Genomic DNA, 21,728 nt, shown 5'->3' with positions numbered 1-21,728 from the left:
ATTTTCAGTTTAATTTTTATTATTTTTACTTCCTGCAGCATGAAAGTATGAACAACATGGTATAGCATAGAAGGTTCTAAGCCTGGTTTGATCAGACAATAACACTTATGGAATCTTTACATGGGAATGATAGTAAGCATGCAACTTATACTGAGACTTCTGTTGTTGGAGATGACGAAGAGGTTCTTCTTAAACTGGGCGATGAGTCTCAACTTGAAAGGTCTAACTCATTTTCCTCCTCTTCTGATTCTTTCTCTGACGAAGAGTTCTTCCAACTTGTTACAAGTGAACTAAGTAAATCTCCCCCAGAGGGTAATATTGCAAAACTCCCTCCTAAACTTGGCGATGACGCTCACTTAGCTCGGGTAGTTGATGTGCAAAATGGTGAGATCTCAATGGGAAATGGGTTCTCAAGTACCTCTGGTTTTACTCAATCCCCTCCAATTCAAGTGATGGGGAAATCAGATGCTGCTGACCAATATAGGATTCCTTCCTCCGTGTTTGCGAGGACTAAATCTACGACGCCAATGGAATGGAGTGTTGCTTCCAATGAATCATTATTCAGTATCCACCCTGGCAATTCTAGTTTCTCTAGAGACCACGTTTTTCTGTTAGGCCGATCGGACGAACTGGGCAACTTCCCAAGTCCACCAAGTGGGTATTCCTCTCCTAAGGTAGACCCTGACACAACCCAGTTGGAGATGGATGAGGGGTTAGTGAACCCAGCTGTAACCGAGGCTGCGAACGCTGAAGCCATGAAGGAGGTTTTAAGGGCAGCGGCAGAGGATCTTGCTAAAGCAGATCCACACCCTCCTCCCCATTCTGCTAGCGTCTCTCGCCGTTCTTCAACTAGTGGAACCAGCAACCGCTCTTTTGCATTTCCAATGTAAGTTCTCACTTCTGACTCTAGCTAAATGCATGATGTGTCCATATCACAGAAATATTCATATACAATACATGAATGCATATGCGCAGGTGTAAGCATATATCTATGTATATTTTGGAAATGTTATTTCTACCCACTTTCCCTGCTTATGTTAACAAGGATTCTTCTGAATGGGCAAAGGACCCGTGTTGGACACTTGTCAGATTCCAATACTTAGGGGCCATTTGGATACGCGGATTTTAGAATCTTGGATTTCCTCAAAATCGTAGTTGGGAGACGAGAGAAAGAGACCGACCGTTTCACTTCTCTTTAGAATCTTGGATTTCAAGTAAGAAATCCAGGTTTTAGAAATCTCTCCCCCATCCTGATATGTCTAAAACCTGGAAACATGGGATGATCTCCTACTCTCTTGCTGACGGAAAGAAGGTAGAGAAATCAGAAAACTACGGCTGGTCTCCTTCTCTCGTCTAGATCCAATATTCTAAAATCCTTGTATCCAAATGGCCCCTAAGTATTGGAGAGAAATCCAAGATTCTAAAATCCGCGTATCTAAACGGCCCCTTAAGGATTCTCTGTGGCACCTATAGATCTCTTTTACCAGGTTTTTTTTATATTACTATTACCACAACTTTACAATTACCACATGTTTGAGTTTCAACCATCGTATGGAAATAAAGCATTGTATTTACTTAACCTATTTAAATTTTAATATATTATTTGTTATAACCATATTATTAAGTCTTTATTGATCATCTCGATTGCGTGGGCACCCCCTGTTTCTTTATTAATTCAATTATTTACCATTAAAAAACCATATTACTATGTAAAAAATTAAAATTTAAGAATTGATTAAAATATTTTGATGAATCCACGATTCTTTCATAAAAATGAAGTCATTTTTTTTTGGGAAGTGATATATCCGCGCCTTTTGATTACTTGAGACACCCAGCAGCAGTGGCAATCAGCCCCATTGAATCCTTCTGACGTGAAGTACATCAGCCCCTCTGCAGTGGGATTCACTGCTGCTGGGTGTCCCAAGTAATCAAAAGGGGCGGATATATCACTTCCCTTTTTTTTTTGCAAAACAAACAAAAGGGGGTGGAAATGCTGGGAAATAGGATGGAAATGTCATGTCTCTGCATAGTTTCATACATATGTAGTTGGTGGAAGAAGAAACAGAGATTGATCGTGGACTTGCCCAACGTTTTGCCAGACAAATGGTCAGGGTAATCAGCTTTCCAGATGGGAAAATTATGCGAATATCCGCCATTGTTTTATGAAAAACATCAGCAACAAAAGTTTATGTAATGTATATATTTCAATTGTTATCTTGAACCCCTTATCATTTATTTACAGATTAACAAAGGGAAGGAGTGGGTCTATCAATGTGGAATCCGAGCAGTCGCAACAAAAGCAAGCGGCGCAGCCAGCCAATCCTGAAGCAACTTCAAATGCGGCACCGACGAGTTGGTTTCCTTGTCTTTCATGCCGCCCATTCTGTTGTTGAGAGAGTGAGTACTCCGATAACCATCTTGCTTGTGAAACAGCCAATTACTCCAAAAGGTTAAGCTGTTAAGAGTTGGTTTTGTATAATCATTTATAATTCAACCCTTCCCCTCAGGTGTGACCCCTCTTTTTTGGGTTGGTCATACACGTGGAGTTTTAATATCAAGGAGTTGCTAGGTTTTGAACCCATGACTTTCCGTGAGGCAATAGCTCTGATATCATGTGAAACAACCAATTACTCGAGTTGGTGTTTTTTAATTATTTATACTTCAACATCGCTATCTCTCCTACGAATAGAAATTCAATTTGCCTGGTTAGAGACACCTGCCTTTTCCTCGCAGATTTTTTTAGATAGAATCTTTGTGAGGATTGGAGCTTTATACTGCTTTTCGTGGCTCTGGGTCATGTTAAATTGCACATATTTAAGGAGCTCAGGAAGCCGATGGTTCGAAGAACCCTCACACAAATATTCACTTGAATGATGATGAGAAAAGGGAAGAAATTTGCATCTGATTTCTTAGTGTTATCACACCTTCGTAGTGTCGTGTTTCTCTTAGTTTTCTTGAAATTTTATTTATACTATTAGTCCTTAATCTGTCGCTATACGTCTTTAATCTCTTTCAATTCATTGATCATGATATGTAACATATCAACACTGTAAGATTTATGTTCAGAAAATGATGATCCGGCTGAGCTGACCCAGTTCAGCTAGATGTCTGAGTTAAATATTAGGATAGTTGTCTGTAGGAGAAAATCAAGGTGAATATCAAGATTATTATAATACTTGCTATGGTTTCAGATTTGAATAGGATTTGCATAGTTGCCATTTTTATCTTCTTATCTTCTCCTTTAACCCCACCCTGTATGGGTCTCTTGTAAACAACAAATCTAATTAGAGATTTGCTAGGGACGACATAAGGCATTTCGTGGACCGTCTGATGCATGAGAGAGCAGCCACATAGAATGAATTATGTTAATAAGACAAAAAAGTGAGCCTAAGTCGCTTCAGAAAATCTCATCTTCTCACATTTCTTACCCGAACAAATGGCAGAAATGAACACCAAGTCTAGTTTGCAAACATTTTCCATATAAAAAAGAGATACACATCCAGTTCTGAATAGAAACATAATAAATAGAATCCATTGATAACAAAAGGAAAATGATCTACAAGTGACAAGAAATAGTAAGATGATATCCTTTTCAGTTTCTCATTGGAAAAAAAATCCGGTACAATCTTTTTCTTATAATGTCAGAGAGCAAAGCTTGCCTTCGGATTTCAGATTGCAATTTAACACAGACTGCATCCACAATCCATTTAGATTGCACACACCAAACCAACCCTTACGAAAAATGACTACACTTTTTGGTATTTCAATTCATCTGCGAGCCAAAATTGAACCAAATGGAGAACAAGCCAAACTTGAACAAATGGAGAACAAGGTAGAAAAACAGCTCAGTACTTCACAAATCCAGTGTTCTTCTGAGCTTTGCCCAGAACTGACTCTATACCGCCCTCGTACAGACCGAGATCTTTGGCCACAGCAAACCCAGCATACAAGCCATCAACAGCAGCACTTACAATTCCACCAGCATATCCGGCACCTTCTCCGATTGGGTACAGTCCTTGCAATGACGTGCTTTCGTAAGTTTCACTGTCGCGTGTTATCTGAACAGGAGAGCTTGTCCTCGTCTGAAAGCAAAAGGATAGCGTGAAATTCTAACAGAATCCATTTGAAATGCCGTTCAAATGGCGAGTAGAAAAATTTGGGAGGAACAGGATTGGGTATTCTGAATGGTGGACAACATGAATTTGAATAAAAAAAATCCTTTTCGTTGTTCTAAAGAATGAATGAAGTGAAGAATATGATCTCTTGAAGAAATATAAATACCAAAATAACTTGTTTTTTGTTCAAAATATATTTTATTTTCATTTTTTTCCGTTACCATATTCTTGACATTTTTTTTCAATAAAACTTTTAAAAAACTTCATTTTATTCAATTTTTCAAAAACCTTTTGAAAAAAAAATGTCCTTAATGTTTCTCATTTTCCTCACAATTGGGCTCTTCTCGTTGATTAACTTACTAAGATGTAGGCGTAGAAATTTAGTAATTTTTTTTGCCAAAGGTAGGCCACACCACATTAAAAATACAAGTGTGAGCCAAACAAAGGAACGGTTTGGATCGTCCTATGAAGTGGGCCCCACAGTACTTTTTTGTAAAATACTGGACTTCACACTCCCACAGCATATAAAATCTCAAAATATAAATACATTGACAATCTGGTGGGGGTCTTGCCTAACACCAGCTCACCCATCAAGAAAAAAAAATACATTGACAAGCCAAAGTTGCATATTTTACCTCTACTCCATGAAGAAGGGCATCCTTGGAGATAAATCCGGGAAGCTGAAAATTTTCAGAAGGTTTGATATGAAACAAAGATTCTGTAAAAATTAAGATAAAATAAATCTTCACCAGTCTATTCATTTAAAGGCAAGGCCATTGGAAAAATACCTCATTGTCAAACATTAAAATTGAATTCTGTATGGCCTGTGTTATATGAACAGGAAACAACTCATGGAGATTTGCTGCCTTAACACCCAACCGATAACTTGATGATGGTACAGACGTTACTGCAAATAAACATAGTAATCATCTTGGTTGCAAATTTGGAAGGCCCTGTTTGTTTGAGATTATGACAACCGATTGTGAGCCCAAAACCTATTATTGGGCTCAAAATTACATTTAAATTTGAGCCCAATAATAGGTTTAGGGCTGACATTCGGTTGTCATAATCTGAAACAAACAGGGCCGAAGAGAATAATGTAGGGTGATTCTACAGTTTTCTACCTGATAACCTGCTTTCAAGAAAATCATTAACAGTCTGCACAGGCACAACAAAATTCCCCCCTCCCATTGTAGCTGCTCTTCTCTCAAATTCTCTCTGATAAAAGGAAACTAGATTATGCCAAGAGAGGAAAGATGGTGGAGCATTTTGTTATCAGTATTTCAAAGATTTTCATTACGACAAAATGAAAATACAAACTGAAAGAACATGAAGTGCTTATATAATCCGGGGTCTAAGAACATATAAGAGCTCTTACTAGTGCTCTAAAGCTTTCAGATCAAGAATAAATATAGAAATACGTGTATAAATTTTCTGCTCATTTTGGCCTCTACTGAAAGCAAGTGAAAAGGAAAGATTTTTACAAATAGATAGATGATGACCAGCAACTGTCATCCAAAAAATTACACCAGTGATCAGTAATACTCCAGATGGTTTCATCACAACCATGAAATCTTAAGACTTCCAGTATGTCTATCATTGGATGGTTTCACATGCATTTAAAGATTATCATCTTTTTTGTTTTGAATGGCTAAAGATTATCATCCTTAACCAACAAGGATAGGTATAGCATTAGCATAACAACTGTTGATAGCACATAGCAACAAACCACATCAATAATAAATAAACATGTAAACGAGCAATATTCCAAAAAACAAAATACGAGCAATATTTTGTAAAAAAATGGATGCAGAAAATATTCCTCACTCTTAATATTGATTTAGGCAACTTGGTCACTGGTATAAAAAAACTCGAAAAGCAGAAAAGATACCTGGAATTCAACACCGGCAAGAGGTCCGTGACATTGCAAAGCCTCAAAATCCTTTGTTGAAACAGTAGCAACAAGTGCTGCATTTGCCCATCTGGAAGCACGTCGAGAAAATGACATGCCATTGATACAGAGCTCTGATGGATTCGTACTAGTCAGAACAACCTGGCAGTATGCACTTCAATAAGACCTTTCGTTCATGTTTATATAATACTAATAAAAGATGTTTCTCTGAGAGGTCGTTTGGATACGCGGATTTTAGAATCTTGGATTTCCTCAAAATTCTGGATGCTAGACAAGAGAAGGAGACCGTCTGTTTCACTTCTCTTTAGAATCTTGGATTTTAAGTAAGAAATCCAGGGTTTAGAAATCTCTCCCCAATCCTGAGATTTATAAAACCTGGAAACATGACATGATTTCTCTTGCTGATGGAAAGAAGGGTGAGAAATCAGAAAACGACGGCTGGTCTCCTTCTCTCGTCTCCCATCTACAATTTTTGAGGAAATCCACGATTCCAAAATCCACATATCTAAACGGCCTCTAAGCTAGGAGTTAGGAATGCCAAAGAAAGTGTACCTGCCCACCTGGGCACATGCAGAAGGAATAACAGCTACGACTAATCTCCCCTGAAATAGTGGACGAGGCAACAGTCTCTTCATTGACGTACTTTACAACCTTGTAATCCGCAACAGGTACCTTTCCGCGTCCATCACGAACTTCGGTGGCCAAAGCAGAATACTACAGTTTGACAGAATTGATCAATTAAGAATTCTCATAATCACGAGACCATAAATAATCTACCCAATAGAAAATCATCATCACAATATATAATTATTTATGTAAGAGAATGACATGGTCCGTGACCTGGTCACATTTTTACAAAGAGTTCTCCTTCAACAAACATGAGATCTAATTCAACAATGTCACTGGCAATTTTTTTAAAAAAAAACCAAGGGGACAAGTTGTCCCCAAACAGAGAGATGCAAGCCAGATATGAAGGGTTATGATCTTTTTTTTTTTTTAAAGATGAGGGCTAACTATGATTGAACCCTGGAATGTAGCATACTAGGTACATAACTATGCATTTAGATATATTTGTGTTTTTATTAGGTTCTACCTACTTGTTCATTTTAGCAAACACTATTAGAAAATATACAAAATAATCAATATTAAAAGATTAGTGTAGATTATTAAATAATTATTGTTATATAATAGGTATTTGTGCCAGTATTCTAGTAAATTTCTTGGCCTTTTTGAACTTCCAACAAATCCAAGCTAAATTTCAAAACATGAAAAGTCTCGAGTTGAAACCAACCGAACTCAATACGTCACAAAAACCAAATCTGGATAATGTTTTGAAACCTTGGAAAACAGTGGACTAAAGTCGTGAAAGAGATGCAAGCTGTCAAAGCATAAATGGCAGGATAAATGCAAATGCTCTTCAATTAAAACCAAAGGAACTCCTATGGTCGGTGCTCTATACTTGCAAGCACGCACTGAAGACTGTAAAGCAGAATAATAACGATAATAATATCAATTGAAGAATTGGCTTCTCATTTGATGGCAAACATTTACAATCATTCATGAGCCATTGAAGAAACTGATTGGCTTCTCATTTGATGAAAAAGACTTACAATCATTCATGAGCCATAGAAGAAACAGACTGGAATTCTCAGAAATAGTCAACTTACCTGTATGCTATTTATTAGTGCTTGAGGATGCTCAATTCGCAATCCAACCTGTATACCCATGTGACAAGATATCAAAATACAGAAAACACTGAGAATTTGGAGTACAAGTGTATAAGAACCGGCTCATCAACATGGCTCTCATTAAATAAAAGGTTAGAAATACAGAAAACATTGAGAAATTGGAGTGTACAAGTGTACAAGTACAAGCTTATCAAAATGGCTCTCGCTAGTCAAAAAGATTAGAAACATGCAAGGAAAGAAAATATTACAGCTTTCTCAGTAAACTAAACTGTGGATTTTATACTCCTACTACAATATTCCAGGCTTCCAGCACAAATGGCTAAAAGAGATGAGAATCAGTACGCCTTTCATGAACTTTAAGAACTAGAAGGAAAAACCTGGCTGTCCCAAGAGAGGGTGGAGGGGGGGGGGGGGGGGTGTATCACTTCCCTTATATAAATTGAATGCGAAATGTGGAGTTTGTATTATGTATAAATATTTTTATGAAATACATGTGACATGTGATATGTACTGAATTATCAGACAGGCACGGCAATCCATATCACCAGGTGTTCGATGATATTAAGTCATTATAGATGATTGTCTTACTTATGCGATGGTTTCTCAGTGTGCATTTGTGCTTAATCTAGCGTTCCCAAGTGTCATCTTAAAATTCAATCATTTTATATGTTTCGATACAATTCTATGACTTTACAAGATTTCCATAGAAATTTCCTATGGAAAGCGAAATGTTCCTGTTTCTGTGGTGACCAAACCGAAATCAAAATTTGTCCTTGCCTTCACAATGCAACCCAAATGTAAAGCCACTAGATACAGATCTGGAAATTTGTCCTTTAGGGGCACATCACCACTCCACAGATCAAACTACAACAGAATGAAATGTATGATTTATACTTACAATCTCCACCCCAGGCCTATTTCTGTTAGAACCATCAACATAATGAACTTTTAAAAATTCTTTTTTCTGTTTATAGAATGGTCAACTCAACTCAACTCAACAAAGCCTTTGTCCCAAACTAGTTGGGGTTGGCTACGTGGATCATTTTCTTCCATTCTGTTTTTTGAATGGTAACTTATAAAAATTCTTACAAAAGGAGAAAAGCTATCTTCTACTATTGCATGTTAAAACTTAACTTTTGGTGGAATGGAGTGGTGGTGGGCGTGTGTTTGTTTGGTGTGTGTGGGGGGGGGGGGGGGGGGGGGGGAGTTTATACTCTATGATGCACGTATTTCAATTCAAAATTAGTAGATGTCGGCATCCAGATTCAGAAAAGCATAGGGGGAAAATGATCATTGGACATAGTCTACGATGCACATATTTCAATACAAAATTAGTAGATGATGCCATCCAAATTCAGAAAAACATAGGAAAAAAGAAAGAAATATGACTTGCTTAAATGATATTTTTTTGGAGCTTACAGCAAAATCTTTAGGGACCAAGCTAACATTATGCTCAAGAAGCATTTGATATGCATCGCGCGCAGAGTGCCCAACTGCTAAAACAACAGCATCAAATGCCAACTTCTGATCACCACCAGAATGTAACTCATCTCTGGCATCAGAAACTTTAACTCCCACAACCCGTCTGTTCTCTACAAGCAGATCATCCAACCTGGTCCCAAATTGGATCTTAACCTATAATATATCAAATAGAGAAGTGATAAGTATTCCAAAGGTATGAAGTACAAGTGAACTTTAAAAAAATATGTTTTTCCATTAACAGTGATGCTAAAGGTATGGAACTCACACCCAAGCCCTGTAGATGTTTTCGAAAGTTGCGCAGTAATGGAATCAACCTATCTGTTCCCAAATGAGGTTTCCCATCAACCAAAATATTCGGTGGGGCTCCAAAGTGAAGTAGAGTTCTCATGACCTAAAAGCAAACAAATGAACACAATTGTTTAGTGATAGGGAGAAAATACGGTATGACCGTTAGAGCCCGCCACGTGTCACCCTTATACCAAAAGAATCTAATTATGATCAAGAAAAGTATAAAGACAAGTGTTGGGGGAAAACTAAATAAATTCCCCTTTTACTTTGGACACATGGCATACATGCTAATGCATGGCAAGCACTACGACAAGTGGCAAACATGCTAAAAACTTGCCATGCACAAGGACAAGTGGCTTATACACCAAAACATGGTGTAAGAACTCTAAGCCTATAAAAGGCACCCCCTTGCTCAACGGTAAAAGGAGACTCTTCTTCCCCCCATAAGCATGTTTATCTCTATTAGTCTTGCTTAGATACCTGTGATACCGATACCTGACTTGAGCGTCGGAGGGTGCCCCCGAGTCCCCACTCCGGGGCCCTTCTAACGTTGTTTTCTATGAGCGCAGGCACCCATGAATAGGAGCTCTACCAACCTAAGCTGCTGGTTTTGCCGATAGCGCTCGTCCGACGCCCAGATCCGGATTTTGGCATCATCATTTAGTTTAGGGGTCAACTGATAAAAATTTAGGTATACACATGCATGGTGAGAAAAAAGCCAGAAATGAGTAGAATTCTTTTCTCGCTTCTGTGCAACCAGTTTAACTCAATGAAGCTAACTTCCCATCTGTGCATAGACTCATATTTTAAAACACTACTTAAATGTACTTGCTATCTAGTTATGAGAATGCCAAAAGGACAAAATATTTTCTTATCAGTGAAGAATGAAATATCATAACAGAAACACGGAACTTCAAAAGGGGGCTTCAAGTGTCCAAAGTTATAAAAATGAACCCAAAGAATAGAATAGAAGCCACAATCAACAAGAGAATAAAAATATCTACCGAACAAATCCACAAGTCTCTAATGAAGATCCAAGAGTACAAGAGCAAAATCATAGACAAAAAATACAAGATGATAGAAGGCATAAGGGAATTACATAAGCAAGACAATGAAACATCAAAAAACAATAGAATAAGCACAAATACTCACCTAGAAACCATCACATAAGCAAGACAACCATTCATAATGGTTTAATAAGACTAAACACCTCATGACATGTGTGAGCTGGAATAGTAAGGCTCATATTAAACATGGATATCTCACATGTATTAGAAGTTAATGATTGTGCCATTTCTTTTAAGGGAGATGATTTTTTCAACACCCCCCCCCCGGCGCGGCGCGTCCCCCCGTGTAGGATCATGCGCCCCCCTTTTAACCGAATTGTGGGCAAGTTTAAACGCTTTTTGACGTCAATCATGTTAATAGGGGGGCACATAATCCTACTTTGGTGGGGAGGGTGAAAAAATCATCTCCCTCCTTTTAATTTTCAACTTGTTCATCTTATTAATGGAACAACATTAATTAGAGTTGGTCATGGAATGGCATTAATATTTCTTACATATATTGGGGTTTTTGGTACGAGGGTGCTACAAAAGGAATCAAACTTACTTCGGTCCGAAGTCAATCCCCACAGAAGACGACGCATGTTGTCTAAAATCGACATTTGCCCGTGGAAGTTGAAAATCAAACTTACTATTCGCTTCAGCCAAACTGGGTTACGAGCTATGATTTGGCCGACACTTTGAATTTGTTGCTAGACACACGTGTTGTGTCGTGTCCGACACAACACCCGTGTCCACACGTATCAACACTCCTTTAGACACTTATAAGTGTACTGCTAGAAGTGTCAGTAACTTTATATGTAGTTGTGTATGAGTGTGCCACTATTTCTAGATTTTTAGGGGTTTCCATGTCAGAAACCTCGTATCCGTGTTGAAACTCAGCACATGAATATGTGTCTACAAATCATGATTATATGTACTTTCTATTTTGGACGTGTCCTCGCTTCTAAATTTTGGGAGTTTGCTGTGTCCGACACTCCGTGTCAGTGTCGACACACGACACTCGTGTCCATGTCCACAAGTCATAGGTTACGAGGATCCACTAAACAAACTTGCTTCCCTTGTAGGTCTATAAGGGAAGCATCCCTTACACTATACTATGACTATTTTTATTTCTAGATTCAATTTTCTAATCATAGGCCCACAGTTGGGTTCCCAGGCATTATCGAATGATTAATCAAATATTTCACAAAATATTATGTGGAAGTTTTGATGTGTTCATCGTATTGAATGAATAAAGTGAGCTTGTGAAATTTCCTTACTCGACGTGTGGCTATGTACACGGCTGTGGAATAAGTGAATGCGTAAGTTCAAGCTTGTGGGGTCAAATTACACCCATTATGATATCTATAATGTGTGTTTAAGGAAAGAATATAGAGATGGTGTTCCATGCTGCTCTGATAGAGATCCGATGTGTCCTCTTTGAAGAGGAAGTTTGGAATTTGGATATCTCAATAGGTATAATGTCCGCAGATTGTTATAATACTCAATGGTAAAATTGTAAGTATAACAAGCTCCACCCAGGGAAAAGAACACAACCCAGTGGTCCTAATGTTCCTCTCATAAGCTCAGCCTCCAAAACTGCATTTAGACATGGCCGTGAGTCTAAAATATCAAGAATTTCAGTCATTTCAAAGTAACCAACTTATCATCAACAAAGGTTTTGACCTTCAGTTTTGGTTTCAATTGTCCCACAAATGGAAACGTTTCGATTTCGAATGGAAATTTAGGTAGAAATCCCATAAAACCATGAAAATGTATGGAAATGTATGCAAATGATAGAATTTTAAGATTAAACTTAAGAAAATGCTAGAATAAGCATAAAAACACAATTAAAAACCTTCACATAGGCAAGACGGCCATTCATAATGGTTTAAAAACATGGAACACCTAGTGCCGTGCGCGACAAACATCGAACACCTAATGACATGTGTGACAGCGCATGTATGATAATTAAGCAAGACCATATTTCATGTGTAATTCATATAAATATTTATACATAATACATACACCACATTTCACATGCAATTCATATAAATATAACTATATAACAAACTTAGATAGTATATGACTAATACACTTGCAGTTTTGGTTTCGATATTCGTTTCAGTTTCAGTGTGCGCTTCGGTGGGGATGGAAACAGAAACATTTCGGTCGTTTCGTATCAGTTTTGGTGGAAATTGAAAACCATGTCAACAACAATACCAAAAAAGACTAAAATGTGAATGACAATAAAAAACAAGAAGCGCAACTGCATGAGAATAACAGTACAATCCTGAAATTGAAAGTATAATAGTAGTCTCTGCAGGTTTTTTTTTTTTTTTTTGGTACGGTTTCTGCAGGTTATACACACAGAATTTAACATATAAAAGCCAAATCTTGTAAATGAAATACCAAAACATGAATAGGACAAGATTAATATTCTCACCGCCTGCACACTGTCGCTGTTTCTTCCAATTCTAGTCACCAGTTTCCCATCACTCCAAGTACCTGCACCACCCTGCCATACTTAAGTCCTCAACAAATGATATGAGAACAAAGAAAAATAAAGCTGAGGCTGAAAAAAATGATAACCTGGGCAAGGAATAAAATGTAAAGAAATAGACCAGTAGCATCATTGTAGCAATACCTCAAACAAGTATAGGCTTAGGAAACTGACACTCACACCCCCTTGTGTTGATGTTTGCACCCCACTTTTTATTTTAAATTTCTCTCGTCTGCAATTACAGATTATTAACAAGCTTCCAACAGCTAACAAGAGAAGTTTAAAATAAAGAGATGGGCGTATCAAAGCAAGGGCGGCATGACCAACACCTGCCTGACTTTATAGCATTATGGCTGACATGCTTTCTTCGATAACTAAAGAGAGAATGAGATTTACCAACCATTAATATATGCATATAAAGATAGAACTTCTAATATCCAAGCTTCAAAATAGGGAAAGTGAGGTAGTCTTCCTTCACTTCTTTCGAAAACAATGTGAAAGTCACCTGTGATTCTGATTCTGATTAAGCATGAGTTACTTTCCTTTTGTTTATGGCCAGAGTTTCTCATGGCCAATCCTGTTCATTTTTCTCTTTTCTGTATTTGGGTGGACCTCCTCGGTTCTCCTTTGTTATTAATGAAAAGCTTCTATCTTTCAAAAAAAAATCCTGTTGATTTGGGCATCACTCTAGAAGTTTCATCAATGATTCACTTAGAAGAGTAACACGTGCTAGTAATGTATCTATTCAACCACTGACCCTGGTTCCAGCACTTCTGATGTGGGTGCCAGCCATTCATAGAAGACTTCCATAGAGGTTCTTAATGAACAAATGGAAATACCACAACAGACCAAGATCATTCAAAATCAGCAAACAACTCACAAGAACGCATGCAGCATCAATTGCCTCAAGTTGATCACAACATAGTGAAATCAACAGTTCCCGAGATTAAAAGTAAATCATCTTGAAACTAGGTAATATGCACCAGAAAGTTGGCCACACTGTCAGGTAGCACCTAGAAATTAGGATGTAGAATGCAAGACTTTGAGCGGTGAACAACACTTTGGATAAAACCTTCTTTGGGTACTATTCTACAAATGCTACCAGACCAGAAAACAGGAGCTGCTGGAAGTTTAACTTGTTTAAACTACAAACATATCATGGTATTCATAACTTGACTACCCATGAAGTCTTCTGTATGCCCATCTACGCATTCAATCCGTGACAGTGATATGCCACTCTCCATCACTATCATTATCCAATAGATTGCATTTGGTTGTGTTATGGTAAAGCAATCCTGATCTAGTACAATAAATTTAACCTTTTAACTGACTGTATATGAATTTCCCCATTTTTGTAGACCTAGTAGATGAGGAAGAAGAAAAAATGGCCAAATACAGCAGGGGGCTATTACGTTATGTTGGTGCCACAGAGGCCTGGCCCCGTCAGCCAACTTCAAAGAAATTCTTTCTCTAAGATGTTTCTAGAGATTTTGCATACCATCTGCGCAGATCTCCCTCTCCTTCCAATCTTCCCTTGAACTTCCACACTTGGTGCAAACCCAAGGTTCACAAGTTAATTTCTAGGAACGTTGGAGCAGAAAATGGAACTTTGGAGCAGAAAATGGTGTCTAGCACTCTAGGTCAGTATGGGAAGCAATGTATCCCAAATCAAATTAAATATAACAAAATAATCAATTGCAACTATAGTTTTCTTGGAAATTCAAAGCCTTTGAATTCACACATCAAATAGAAAATAATTCATCTCAAGTACGTTCCACACATTCGAACAAGGTCGTCACCATGAAGCTATAGTTAAGGTGCATGGGGTCCTACCGTCTAGCCGTCAGTACGCCGCATCTTCACGTAGAATTCAACTTCACCGGGGCCATGTAAGAGACAACAGAGCAGTTGTTACACCATTTGTGCAGGTCGCTACTTATAAAGGGCGGCCCAGTGCACGAGGCTCCTGCCATTGTGGGGCCTGGGGAGGGCTAGATGTACGCAGCCTTACCCCTGCTTTGCAGGTAGCTACTTATGCGACAAGGAATTTTGCTACTTTTGGGATGTTAGAGTTACTGCCTCCATTTACCGGGGCTTCCATTCAAAGCTTATCACACTTCTCCTTCCGACCTTCCAGCACCAGGCACGTGTCAGACTCTATACATCGTGTTACCACTTAGTAGAGTCCTATATTTTTAATAAACAGTTGCTACCCCCCGATATGTGCCGCTTTCCTAATCAAAAGATAGGAGAGCACCCCTTCTCCCGAAGATCAGATCCAAAGAAAAAAATCAAGAAATGAAAGATAAATTAGATGCCAATTAAATGAATCCTAAAGAACAGATCCATAAAAATAAGGCCAACAAAGGCTCAAGAGGACACCTAAAGGGGTAAGGGGAATAATAATAGGTGATGGAATCAAGGTAGCGTTTTAATTTGGTTAAGGGAAAAGGTGTGAAAAATATATGGGAAAGACTTTATACAATACAATAATAATAATAATAATAGATAGTGTGGTAGAAAGAACTATATGAATCTTTCTACCATATTATCTATTATACTACTGATTCCAATCTGCTCATTTCATTTAAAACTTGGAATTTGAATCTCTTTCATTTATTGAATCATTCATAAGAACTAATCGATCAATTCATTCTTCTTTTTTCAGTCTTATCTCGTCCCTTTTCGAATAAAACAAAAGGAATATCTCATTAGGATCTGGACTGCATCCTTATCTAATCCTTTCCTTAGGAACTACACTATAATAGAATTCATATAAGGTAAATGAGAAGGAATAGCATAAATAATAATAGAGGGCCGACTTTATATGGTAAGAGTTAGTTTCTTCACGATATAAAATACAACATCCAAGCAGTTGCTCACTAGTAGGCATTCACAAAGTACATCACCTCCATCATATACACAAATAAATTGGGAATCGATGCAAGTAATTGTAGACACAAAAAGGATGAGCACAGTAGTGGATTATAAAATACAGGGGTATTAAAGAAAAACTATTATTGAGACTACCAAGGATGTAAATCAAGAGATAACCTCCCCAAAGCAAAAGTTGCTTTCTGATTGCAAGATGCGACGAACTATCAAAGCACCAATATCACGCCCTCTCTGTTCAACTGCTTGACCCCTTTCTATTAGGGTAACCTCTGCACCAAGTTCCCCAAGCACAAGAGAAGCGAATAAGCCTGATGGCCCACTGCCCACAACTGCAACTTTAGGACTTTTAGATGACAAGAACTTGCTTGAATTCTCAATGTGAATGTTGTGCCCATCCCTCAATTCCATGTCAGTATGGGTCCATTTACGATCGCGTATTATGCTAATTAAATCACCAGAAACTTCTTCTTGAGGCATAAACTCTACAAGCCCAATTTTCGGCTCTAACCGAGAAATGAAGTCCCATGTACGCGGCTCCAAATTCAGAAGTTTTTTAGCATCCATGTCCACGGTATATACAAAAGTCGGCTCCTTCAACAACTGCAGAAACAACAAGAAAGAACTATTATTAAAAGATAAGAGGACTAAAAATAAATATTAGCAGAAATTCATATAGTTTCAAATCATTAGCAACTTTCAGTAGATGTTATTCAGTGAAGTCAGTGCTCACATGTCACAATAACTGTAACCTACATGAAGTTACAACAGGTTATGGGGACAAGGGAGGGGGCTAAATATCAATGTCTTTCCAAGTTTTTCCATACACACGTGAAAGATTTGTCTAGAGAATGTTCAAATTAAACAATGATCAATTTATCGTTACCATTTTTGAAAAAAAATATGCTCGAATTAAACAATACCGCATCATAAACAGGGAATAATTTTACTGATTAAAAGCGAGTGAGAAGCCTCAAAGGCATCCCATAAAAATCAGTATAAGTCATTTTGAAAAGTTGCAAACAGGGGCTTAAGAACTATTCAATAACGATATGCTTGACACTATCAGTCGGATGTCGGATGATACAGATGAAAATTTGTATGAATAATCCAATACAAACTCTAAAGTTTAAACCCTTTTTTTACTGCTATACAAACTCTAAACCATAAAATCACCCAATACAAACATTGTTACTATGTTTCCATTGGAATACACGGTATGCTATATTGGCTTTTGGTGAGTCTAATTCATATTGCATTTTCAGGTTTTAGTGTTTTACGTACTTCTGAAGAACTGAGGTAACAATGACCTGTTGAAGGCTGTATTTTGGAATGCAAATATAAACTAACTGATATCCTTACAAAATCCTTTTTGAGGAATTGAGAAAATCCAAGCATTACGCCTTTTGCATTTCCCCAAAGATCACTAACATTACTTTGAACTTCCGTATACGTTACAAAAATGAATTGTCAATGCTTGTTCAAGGCCTTCACAATCATGATCTGTAGGTGTGAATTTTCATGATTCAATGCTTCTCCCTCTTTGACATGCTCACGTTCCTTTGCTTCGTTACATTTGGCAACCTCTACTTAATTGCTAGAATTAAAACACCAATTCAATATGAAATGGCATATCCTCATATACCTACTACCCAACATTCATATGGCTATACAATGGAGGAGCAAAGATACATATAAAATTTTCAACAGCTAAGGTCATATAATTACCTAAATTACCCAGAACATGCTTTTTTCACAACTACAACATGAAAATATGACTTGATTTTACCAAAACTTACTGCCAAACAAATGAATTTATTTACTGTATCGAACCAACCTTTCTTGCATCGAAAGACTTCCGAACTACGGAGAAAGGTTCATGAGGTAACATAGAAGGAACCTATGAAAACAAAAGACAACCAAAATCAGCCCATATTATAGCATAAACTAGAAGAAAATAAAAACAAAGAATCTCATAAATAGAATTCCACCACATAAACAAGAAAATATAGGCACATTGCTAACATCAGTACATCACCATACATTGCAACGCAGAAAGACGCTGGTAAATAAACCTTAAGGCCCTGTTTGGATTGCAGAAATTTTTTTAAAATGTTTGGAAAAGAAAAACTTTTTCCAAAATTTCATGATTTTTCATTACTTGGTTACATATAAAATGAAGTAATTATAGCCATGGCAATTCAAGTTAAATTTACGCTACTGATATTTGCACTACCATGTTTTAATAATTGCACAATCCCAGCCTGTCTTTTCTTCTTTCTTTTCTTTTATTTTTTTAAATTGGGCTTCTGAGAGCATTTTGAGAACTGTAATAACCTTTGACAGCTGTTTAAATAATAAAAGACAAGCTGAAGTAGTGAAGGGAGATTATAAATTCGCACCCCCTCTAGGATAATTTGCTCCCGTGAATTGTGTAATGCTTTTTGACGTTAAATCAGGTTAAAAGGGGTGCGAATTACCATACTGGGGGTGAAATTATCAAAAAATGGTAGTGCCAACATCAGTAGCCAATATTTATAATTTTATATACACTTTTAATTTAGGGAAATGATATCAGTACAACATCATTTTAATAATTGCACTAACTGATCTTGTCTTTTATTACTTAAAGAGCTGTCAAAGGTTATCACACTTCACAGAAGCTCTGAAGAGCCTATTAAAAAAGAAAAGACAAGCAGAGTTTGTGTAATTACTAAAAATGGTTGTGCTGATATCATTTCCTTAATTTATAATGATACCCTAAAATTTAGGGAGACAATAGATTCGCACCCACTGTAGGATGATTCGCACCACCTTATAAATTTAACTATGGCAGACTTTTCACTTTTAACGCTTTTTGACGTCAAATCACGTTATCAGTGGTGCGTATCATCCTACAGGGGGTGCGAAGATATCATCACCCAAAATTTATCATTCTCTTTAAATTGTGAAAATAAAAAAAAAATTCTGGCAAACCAAACAGGGAAAAGAAAATTTACCGGGAACTCGAGAACCTTAGCAATGGCCTCGAGGAGGCCATCAGAGACACCAAGAAAATCTTTTCCTGGATCTTTATCGACGGGAACACGGAGCTTGGAGATTCTCCAAAACCCTTCTTCTTTGTTCTTTACATCAGTTAGGGTTAGGGTTTTGGTTTGCCTCTGTAGCTTTTTCTTCTCCGAAGGGTATCTCTGTTTTCCTGTCCTTTTTGCACAGCTGATTTGAAGGGATGTTGTTGTTGTTGTGTGGGGAAGATAAAATGTGGGCCTTCTTGTGTTGGAGAAATTGGGGGAAGCGTTAGGGTTTGAAGAGAAGAGTTGGAAGGGCATGAGCTTGGAAGAGAAGGCCATGGGAGGAGTTTTCAGGAGAAAAATAGAGCAAGAAAATGGGGAGTTTGTGATAAGGCTTTTGAGGAATGAGGGGCTTCGGTGATTTTATTTTTAAGTTTGTGAGGTTTGGGATTTGATATCCACACTCCATTTTTTTTTTAATAATGGCACCACTCATTACAATTTCGAAAGGGAAATGGATAACAGCATAACCATGCTTTAATAATTGGACAATTTTCCTTTCTTTAATTGGTTTGTAAGAGTTTTTAGTAAGTGTGATAAGTTATAACACTGTACAGGTTTTTAAGAGATTTGCTAGGTCATCAATCAAAGGAGCCGCTTCCACTAAAAGACAAGACAAAGAAAGAGGTTCAAATCCCGTAAAAGCAATAAATATGTTAGGTACCTTACCGATACACTAAAAGCTCCAGAGCTAATGGAACGCGTTAGGCAAGGCTCTTTAAGCCTGTCCCATACCAGGCTGGGTCCCCCAGTCTCATACCTAGGCGGGCCCCTACTTAGAACCGTAACATACCACCACGCTTCATCATCTGCCGTCTTCGGCGGCCCACTCTGTGACAGCTTTCACTCTGGCCTTTTTTCCAGGTCGCTCCTTCCGTGACTCGAACATGAGACGTGGTGGCTACTTTGATACCAAATGTTAGGTACCTTACCGATACGCCAAAATGCTCTAGAGCTGATGGAACGCGTTAGGCAAGGCCCTTTAAACCTGTCCCATACCAGGCTGGGTCCCACCGAGTCCCATTCCTAGGCGGGCTCCCACTTAGGACCGTAATATACCACCATGCTTCTGCACCTGCCGTCCTCTGCGGTCACTCTGTAACAGCTTTTCACTCTTATTTTTTTTCTAGGTAGCCCTTTTCACAGGTCGGTCCTTCTGCGACTCGAACACAGGACGTGATGGCTACTCTGATACAAAATGTTACGTACCTTACCGATACGCCAAAAGCTCCAGAGCTGATGGAACGGGTTAGGCAAGGCCCTTTAAACCTGTCTCATACCAGGCTGGGTCCCACCCAATCCCATACCTAGACGGGCCCCCACTTAGGACCGTAACAAAATACACCTTTAAAACGGTCAAATCAACGGTCATGCCTATCCCTTTTTATTTTCCAAACGGAGGCTGAGTGTGGAACCGAGAGTATAACCTAACAAATCCCCACATGCCCCATGGAGGTATTATTAGTTTTGCCAATATTATGAGAGGAAAGTTGTAGTGTTGTACCAAAAACGCAATGTGTGAATTCAGACCTATTATTTGGCCTGCTTAAAAGAGAGTTAAAAAGCAAGGGAAAGATTTCTAGTGCGTTAAGAAGCTATTTGTTTGGTTCAACTATCGGTCGCAAATCGGTTACCATATCATTATTCTTTTTTAAATAATAAAAGACAATATAGGTTTTTGCAATTATCAAACATGGTTGTGCCACTTTATTAAGAGGGATTTGCTAGTTAATTTCACGGAAAGCCACTTCCATGCTAATTTTGCAGGAGAGAACGGCCACACATGCTTACTTTTAAGTAGATTTCTAAATTTTTAGTGGATTTTGTCTTATTGTTCAATTGAATCAATTCATTTGAGGTGGCTGTCAAATATGAGCCCCGCCATTTCTGCGAAATTGCCTAGCAAATCCATTTTAGCAACAAAATTTAAAAGGGTTTCAGGATATCCCTATTTTTTTTCTTGGGATTTGCTAGGGACTTTCACAAAAAGGCATTTCCGAGCTGGCTGTTGCATGAGAGAGCAACGACCTCGTATGAATTAAATGAATAAGACAAAATTTGCTGAAAAGTGAGCCTGTGTTGCTGGCTGCACTCTCATGGAACAACACCATCGCTGGATTGGTGCACTTCATTGGCCCCCGGGATCTCTGTCAATGTCTGGGGAGCCAATTTGGCAATTTCCAACAACGAATCATGAAATGCCTTCCTGCGAAAGTCCCTAGCAAATCTGTCTTTTTCTATTTATCCGATAAAGTTGCATTTTTTTTTTTTTTTTTTTATGAGTAAGCTAGGGTTAGGCAAGACCCCCACCAGATATACTAATAAACCAGACTATCATTGATAGAATGGGGGGAGTACATGGGGCTGAAAGAGCAAACTAGGAGGAAAATTTCCAAACAAGAAACTACAAAAAAGACTACAAACGCTGATACACTGTTCCATTTTTATCAGAATGGATGATGATCTTCAGCTCATCAGGGATGTGATCTAATGGGATCTGAGTGCCTTTACAAGGACACTCCATATGGTGGGCCTGAACCATCCATATGGTGGGCCCGTCGACAAGACTGATCGGACAATCTTAACCATATGGTCAGTGGGCTCCATACAGATGTGTGATCCTCTGAATGGTCAAACATAATAGTCCATTTGTTTAGACAATGAGAATGGGCCTGGATCATAGCTATTATGTATCCAATTAACTAGTGGGTGCCCAGTGGACTAGTATTGA

The 21,728-nt window shown here is 38.1% G+C and overlaps 2 protein-coding genes across 2 annotated transcripts; one reads left to right on the top strand and one right to left on the bottom strand.

The window, feature by feature from the left end:
• Positions 1-42: 42 nt before the first annotated feature.
• LOC143856798 (uncharacterized) lies at positions 43-2,995 on the top strand. Its single transcript, XM_077367083.1, has 2 exons — positions 43-886; positions 2,243-2,995. The coding sequence occupies exons 1-2, from the start codon at positions 108-110 to the stop codon at positions 2,391-2,393; spliced, it is 930 nt and encodes a 309-aa protein (XP_077223198.1). The 5' UTR covers positions 43-107; the 3' UTR covers positions 2,394-2,995.
• A 578-nt stretch (positions 2,996-3,573) lies between these two features.
• Positions 3,574-19,348, bottom strand: PDE327 (FAD/NAD(P)-binding oxidoreductase family protein). The gene is made up of 13 exons (XM_077366231.1): positions 18,926-19,348; positions 17,764-17,826; positions 16,089-16,529; positions 12,978-13,049; positions 9,463-9,588; positions 9,135-9,350; positions 7,695-7,742; positions 6,580-6,741; positions 6,007-6,168; positions 5,240-5,333; positions 4,904-5,022; positions 4,751-4,795; positions 3,574-4,082 (listed from the first exon to the last, which is right to left on the bottom strand). Exons 1-13 carry the CDS (start codon positions 19,274-19,276, stop codon positions 3,846-3,848), a joined length of 2,136 nt encoding a protein of 711 aa, XP_077222346.1. The 5' UTR covers positions 19,277-19,348; the 3' UTR covers positions 3,574-3,845.
• Between the last annotated feature and the right edge of the window lie 2,380 nt (positions 19,349-21,728).

The sequence above is a fragment of the Tasmannia lanceolata genome, unplaced genomic scaffold (assembly GCF_043159265.1).
Source record: "Tasmannia lanceolata isolate RefF3 unplaced genomic scaffold, GAP_Taslan_0.1 ptg000023l, whole genome shotgun sequence".
Classification (NCBI taxonomy): Eukaryota; Viridiplantae; Streptophyta; class Magnoliopsida; order Canellales; family Winteraceae; genus Tasmannia; species Tasmannia lanceolata.
The sequence above is the reverse complement of the archived record's forward strand: the minus strand, read 5'-3'. Positions and strand labels throughout refer to the sequence as shown.